This window comes from Triticum dicoccoides, chromosome 3A (assembly GCF_002162155.2).
Source record: "Triticum dicoccoides isolate Atlit2015 ecotype Zavitan chromosome 3A, WEW_v2.0, whole genome shotgun sequence".
NCBI lineage: Eukaryota > Viridiplantae > Streptophyta > Magnoliopsida > Poales > Poaceae > Triticum > Triticum dicoccoides.
Genome location: NC_041384.1, coordinates 70,323,305 through 70,330,213, shown reverse-complemented (window position 1 = coordinate 70,330,213; position 6,909 = coordinate 70,323,305). Strand labels below are relative to the sequence as shown.

The 6,909-nt window shown below is 43.7% G+C and overlaps 1 protein-coding gene across 2 annotated transcripts; it reads left to right on the top strand.

Moving 5' to 3' along the window:
* The first annotated feature begins 851 nt into the window (after positions 1-851).
* On the top strand, positions 852-6,419 carry LOC119267210 (NAC domain-containing protein 75-like). Of its 2 annotated transcripts, none has more exons than XM_037548568.1 (7): positions 852-931; positions 1,025-1,193; positions 1,338-1,515; positions 2,030-2,619; positions 3,337-3,591; positions 4,550-4,648; positions 5,796-6,419. In XM_037548568.1, the coding sequence occupies exons 2-7, from the start codon at positions 1,080-1,082 to the stop codon at positions 5,874-5,876; spliced, it is 1,317 nt and encodes a 438-aa protein (XP_037404465.1). In that variant the 5' UTR covers positions 852-931; positions 1,025-1,079; the 3' UTR covers positions 5,877-6,419. The 2 variants fall into 2 exon arrangements, with proteins under 2 accessions (XP_037404465.1, XP_037404464.1); XM_037548567.1 differs by having other exon boundaries at positions 1,335-1,515.
* The last annotated feature ends 490 nt before the right edge of the window (positions 6,420-6,909 follow it).

Sequence of the window (6,909 nt, the reverse complement as noted above, 5' to 3'; positions counted from 1 at the left end):
GACAGAGTATGTGCCGGGTCAAAATCAGTAGGAATGTTTTTCATTTTTTTTTGCGGGGAGAAAATCAGTAGGAATGTTAATGGGGTCGTCCATGAGATTGCTATGTTATTATATATGAGTTGAGGTGTGTTGAACGATGTAGTTCCTGCGTGAATGTTATGCTCAGCGATGATCGTCAGAATGTTGGTTAGGTAATAATATAAGTTGCTTTCAAAAGAATTATGACTGTTAGAATTATGTTTCCGTTTGAGATGCATGGCAATGCAATGCTACCTCTCGTTGAGCCTACTATAGTTGCTAGGCTGCTAGGTAGCCTCCATTCGTAGGGGGGCTTTAAGCTCACCCTTCTCTTTCTTTCCTTCTGCGTGTGAGTGAGTGCAGTACAGTGTGTGGAATCTGCAGTAACAGCTGTGGTGTGTGGTGTGCGGTGTGGCGGTACAGCACTTCTTCTTGCCTTTTGCTTTTGGTTTTACCACCAGTCTAGCTTGCTAACCACCTCAAGTCCTACAAAACATACATGCATCAACGCTAAACATCTTACTGATGGTGCATATGTGCACTGTCATCGCATCACCTTATATTACAGCGAGCCGTTCCCATAGAAAAATTAGTGATAATTTTGACAGCCAGATTAACCTGTCAGCGTGTGTATGCTGCGTCGTACTGTACTACATTGTGCTTGGGTGAGAGAGGAAGAAAAGCGGGAGAAGCTAAGGAGCGGGGCCCTTTAACTTTTCCTCAAGGGGCTGGGTGTGGCTTGAGTTAAAGCGGCCGAGGAAATTCTGCCCTCTCTCCTATTAAAACTGGTGAAAGCGGCAGGCTGCCTGCCTCGATTTTTTTATATCTACGCCCCCTCCCCCTCACTCGTTTGCTCTCGATCTCCTTCCTTGCTCGCTCCCCTACTCCCTCCAACTCTACCCGCCTCCTCTCGGTTCGCTCACCGGCTTCAGTTTCTCGCTGTATTTTCGATCTCATCGGCATGGCCTCTCGCGTCCTGAATTCTGCTCCTCTTGGTCCCTTGCAGCGGGCGCGCGCATGCATGGACACCGTCTCCGGCGGCCGCGCGTGAACCAGGAGACATGAACAGGGGTCACATCAGCAGCTCGGAGCTCATCGACGCCAAGCTCGAGGAACACCGGATCTCCACCGCCAGGCACTGCCCCAACTGCCGCCACAAGCTCGACTGCAAACCGGTATGCATATGTCAATTTATTCCTCTCTTTTTTGCGTTTTTTGCACCTCGGTGGTGCTAGCCACTGGGTGCACGTTAGGGTTCTTTGAATGGTGCAATTCCGCATATAGTTTTGATGGAATTAACCGATGTCAACTGCAAGAAGGATTGGTTGGGGCTACCGGCTGGCGTCAAGTTCGATCCGACAGACCAGGAGCTGATCGAGCACCTCGAGGCCAAGGTGAGGGAAGAAGGCTCGAGATCTCACCCTCTTATCGATGAGTTTATACCCACCATAGACGGCGAGGACGGCATATGCTACACACATCCTGAGAAACTTCCAGGTGAGACACTGTTTATGATGGCTAGCTAGACAACTATGCTAGCCATGAACAGAAATATTACTTACACATGTATGTATATTCCTTGCTTTTCTTGCAAACTTTAGCTTTGCTTTCCATGGGGTGATCGGTATATCATATGTTGGGATCATGTATTTCGTCATAAATTGTGAGGGTTGTGGTTCGATTTGGGATATGGCATATATTCCCTCGTTGTTATTCATGTGCTCTAGCGCCCCCTCTACTCCTGGTGTTCTCTACATGTGCTCTTGGGTATATGCAGAGAGAATTATCATTGTTTATGGAAAGTTGTGCCTAGTCTCTCATATCTCTCTCTCCTCTCTATGTCATGATGGTAAGATGCTTCTGAAGTTTCCAAATAGGTTTCTTTCCTACGTTTTACATGTCTTCTCTTTTTCAGAGGTTTGTTGCATCTGCCAAGAGAACACTGGCCACCCACCCACACACTCGTACGTGCTCATACTGACTGTTAGTTTTTGCATCTCGTCATGAGCAGGTGTGACAATGGACGGCCTAAGCAAGCATTTCTTCCATCGCCCTTCCAAGGCGTACACGACGGGCACGAGGAAGCGGCGCAAGATACAGACGGAGTGCGATGTGCATAAGGGGGAGACGAGGTGGCACAAGACCGGCAAGACACGACCGGTGATGGCCAACGGCCGGCAGAAGGGCTGCAAGAAGATCCTGGTGCTCTACACCAACTTCGGCAAGCACCGCAAGCCTGAGAAAACTAACTGGGTGATGCATCAGTATCACCTCGGTGACCTCGAGGAGGAGAAGGAGGGGGAGCTCGTCGTTTGCAAGATCTTCTACCAGACACAGCCCAGGCAGTGCAGCTGGTCCGCCTCCTCAGACCGTGGTGGTGCCGGTGGTGCCGTAGCCATTGCCGCCGCCGCGGCAGTGACGGTGCAGGAGCAGCGTATGAGGGACAGCGGCAGCGGCAGCTCCTCGTCGAGGGACCACGAGGCGTTGTCGGCCACGTCGTACCCGGCCGGGTATGCCATGGCGGCCGCCGTCGAGATGCAGCACTTGAAACACTCCGGCGACCATTTCAGCTTCGCGCCTTTCAGGAAGAGCTTCGAGGAGGTAACTAGACATTCTTTCATCTCTGCATCTCGACATATCGCCGGTTTGCTTAGATCTAGACATTCTTTCAGCTAACGCTGCCGGTAGGTCCAGGAGCCCATCATGCAGATCACGCGAAAGTACAGTTTTTGCTCGGTTGGTCCGACCATTCCCATGCACGCACGCATGCATGCCGCTACAGTTTCGAGTTACGGATATACTCCAGATCGATGGTTTCTGTTCGGTTAGTTGCCTGTCGATCGCGTGCGTATGCATGGATGGGCTGCTGTTCGATCGGGTAGCTGACCTAATCCTAATGTGTAGGATCGATGGACTCGCCAGTGCAGAGCAAAAGCTGAGCTTGGCTACATGCATGCATATGCACATCACACAGCATGGGAGAGGGTCGCCGGTCCTTTTAATTAGTTCGAGCCTCACATCATTTTACTCAAACTGCAAGCAACGCTAGCTAGAAACCATCCACACCCACCGTGAAAGCAAGAAGTGCCAGCAAGTTTCTTTTCAATAGTAGATAGATGCGTCCCATTCTCTCCTACCTAAGAGAAAAAAGAGATTTCCAGAAAGCTCAAACACGCATGTAACAGCATAACTGAAAGGGAGCACGAATTGATGAGTGAGATATAAAGGAGACTAGCCATGTAGGTGTTTTAAAAATATATGTAAATATAAGAAACGACGAAGATGCATTTTCGGCATTAATATCTATGTGTTGAACAGGTTGGTATAGGCGGCGACCAGGTGACGTCCGATCAGCTTGGACGATCAGAGCATCAGCAGCATACTGGCCAGGAACAGCAGCCTCACCGGCCGGACCTTGCAACGACGGCCGTGCCTGCCACGGCCTTCCTGGTCAGCAGGCCGACGAACCCCATCTCAGCTACCGTTCCGCCACCGTTGCAGCACACTTCTGTCGTGCTGGACCATGATCAGTTTCACGTGCCAGCAATTTTTCTCGACCACGACAAATTTCAGGTGATTCCATCCTGCTAGCTTGTACACATTCATCTGGAATATATATGTTGCTTGTATATATTCTTGAGTAACTGAGCTCTCCAATGCAAGTTTGCAACCACTGTATGAACGCATGTGTTTATTCACATTGATGGAACAAAAATGTAACTAGTTATGTGCTTCTTGTCTACACAAATTTAGGCACTTACCGGTTTGCTAACAACTGAAAACCACATATTATCCCCCCAATCTAACATCCATTTTCTTTCTCAAGATTTCACATCAATTTTGTATGGGATTCTCAAGCTAGGTTGGCTAGAGTATATACACTAAGTAATTTCCAGATTGTATATAAATTTAACTCCACTTACAAAAGCACAACTAAAATGTCATAACTAGTCCTTTTGTTTTGCATTTAAAAGGTCTTTTCATAAATTTACACAAATAAAGCAGCCTATGTAAAATGATATTGTTTTTTTTAAACATGGGTAGATTGTTTCATAGAATTTCTGAACACACACGGGTACTATATATGTAATGTTCATGGTACGGCACACATATATGTTCCACCAACTTTATGCCGTGTAATTTATGGTGGAAGATGCGTTGCAATTTTTTACAAGAATATATATGGAGAGGATAGACAATTTTAGAAGGATTGTTTGTTTGTAGCATATTCAGCTTTCTAGGTTGATTATAAGCAGAGCATGAGAAATCACTGGTTTGTTGAAGTACACTAAACTATGGCGCTCTATAATTCCGTCCTTCATGCATGGATGCATTTGGAATTTATGGAAAATGTTTGCTCCATCTAACGATGTTAATGCAATACCAGCTCATTTGTTTATTCCTTCCTAAGTTTTCAGTTAATTCAAATATACTATTGTTATGTATATTTATCTTTATAGTCTCTTTACCTTTTTTTCTCTTTACTAAAAGAACGCTTTAGTTACCGTTTCATTCAACATTATTACCACAGAACATGCAACAACAGCAACAGCACCAGCAAAAGATTGACCGCAGGTCTGCTGGCTTGGAAGAACTGGTAATGGGGTGCACGTCTACATGCACAAAAGGAGTAAGTAATTTCCATTACTTGTATTAGTTTTGCCATGATGTACTATATGTTTGAGTCCTGCAAATATCAGCCGAGCTGCATGTGACCTTTTCACAGGGTATAAGCTAAGCACATTAATCCGTCCCTAATAAGTTAATCCACATTCGGTTATCTTGATCCATATACTCCTAGATAGATATAGGTGGGAAAGCTGCAAGTTGTGTGGTAGAGGGCATAAAAAAGAAAGACTGCCCCAGGGTGGCCTGAGAGGAAACTTCAGTGTGGGGCCTCACAGTTTCTTTGTCCCCGGGCCGTAGCAGTACTGTGGAACAAGGCCTTCAGCATGACAGCTTTTTATCCCATTTGTTTCCTATTTATAAATTCGCCATTTTAGGCGCTTTTACAGCATGCAAGCCAACAAAATCGAGAGAGAGCTTTGGTGCTGCTTCTGGCTAGTGAGATAGAAGAGACATCATGAATATATGCAAACAAGGACCACCCTTTGCTTTGCTTTCGAGTGCATGCCAAAGGGAAGGGGTGCCCAAAGACCAACGTAAAAAACAAGGCCATACTTTCCTGCTTTCATCACCATATAGCTAGGCGAAAATGAGAGCTTTTACTCCGTGTCGGTCGCCCGGCCTTCTTGTTTTCCGGTCTACATGTCCTAGAGTTGTTTACCATTATCTCTTCTGAAAAGAGCAAAGTAAAACGGAGTACTTGTTCTTTCTCTCTCTTTTCTATGAATCCATTCACATTGAACCATGCATGCATGAACTTGCATGGCATTTGTTATCATTGATCGGTTCGTTTTCTCCTATTACAGTTCATGGTTAGTCTTGTCAAGGTATCAACTCAGATATAGTACATGGTTCTTGCTTGCAAACTGTAAAAAAAACTTTAAATATTCCAACAGAACAAACTGCTTTCTTATCTCTCACGTGTAATCCAGCTCTGCTATGTGTCTTTTCTCACTTGAACCTTGATGTCTTCTGGAGCTTAAACGTTATGCTAGACAGTTGGATCCATATACGCACAATGTAAAAAAAAATGTATCCGCTGACATGCATGTATCCTGCTCTCTTTCAAGTGCCGTAGCTTTCTCATTTGAATCAATGTTGCACTTCACTGGGATTGTTCCTTTTTGACCACTTTTCCTATTCTACCGCAGGAGACTTCGATTCCTCACTCCCAAGAGACAGAATGGCCTTACCCATACTGGCCTCCTGACAACCAAGATCATCATGGATAGTAGCAACAAGACTGGTAAATACCAGATTAAACAAAAGCAACCACGACCTCTTTCTCTAGCTAGTATGGTCTCTCCCTCCTTGAATATACGGTACTGCTTTCTTGGAGAATGCACTACTGTTAATTGGGAGAAGAACCGGGAGATCTCATAGATCTTGCTCTGTCAATGGGGGGAAAAGGATACAATTTAACTTTGCAAAGGTGTTGAGGGGAAAGAGGAGGAGAACGGTTGGGGAAAGGCATTGTTGTGCTGACATCAGAATGGAGCCTGATAGAAGCATAACTAATGAACCTTAATCCAAGTTTGATTATAAGCACATCATTGTTTGTCACAACTTTTGATGTGCATTAGATATTTTTCAATTGTAAAAAGTAATACTGTTTGCATGTACATTAACTTTGTTTTTCGCTTAGTTTGAGACGCTTCTTTTTCTTTTTAGTGACGCAAAATTGTTTAGTTTTAATTGCTTACTGTTACTTTACTTTGTAACGAGTTGGATTCACATTCGAGATTGTTTCCAAGAAATAAATTTATGTTGATGTACATATTGTTTATGCTGACTTATGCACTACCATATATACTTCTATTTTATTTTAGCGCTCCGGACAAGTACAATATGTATGTCGTATACTTACTACTTCATGCTAATTTGTTGTGAACTGAACTCTACTCTCTATACTAAAAACTGTTCTTATGCATAGCCGTAAAAGGCTGCTAATTCATTATTAGTATTGCATGTTAGATTCAGAAATACAATAATTTAAGATTGGTCAAAACGTATTTAGCTGACCATTATTTTCCTAAAACTACTGTTAATTCAGTGCTTTTATTACATGTTAGATTCACAAAATATAAGTAACAAAAATCAGTAATCTATAGGCGTCCCATAACCCCATTCAAAAGAAAGGAACACCATGAACTAACTAACACTGCTTTGCTCTGTTATAATCTAATTAGAGAATACATATATATATATATATATATATATATATATATATATATATATATATATATATATATATATATATATATG

Bases quoted from the DNA above. Each gene is read 5' to 3' on its own strand.
- LOC119267210 (XM_037548567.1), top strand. From the start codon at position 1,080: ATGAACAGGGGTCACATCAGCAGCTCGGAGCTCATCGACGCCAAGCTC. The intron at 1,516-2,029 runs GTGAGACACTGT...CGTCATGAGCAG, and splicing joins ACATCCTGAGAAACTTCCAG to GTGTGACAATGGACGGCCTA. The intron at 3,592-4,549 runs GTGATTCCATCC...TTATTACCACAG, and splicing joins TCGACCACGACAAATTTCAG to AACATGCAACAACAGCAACA.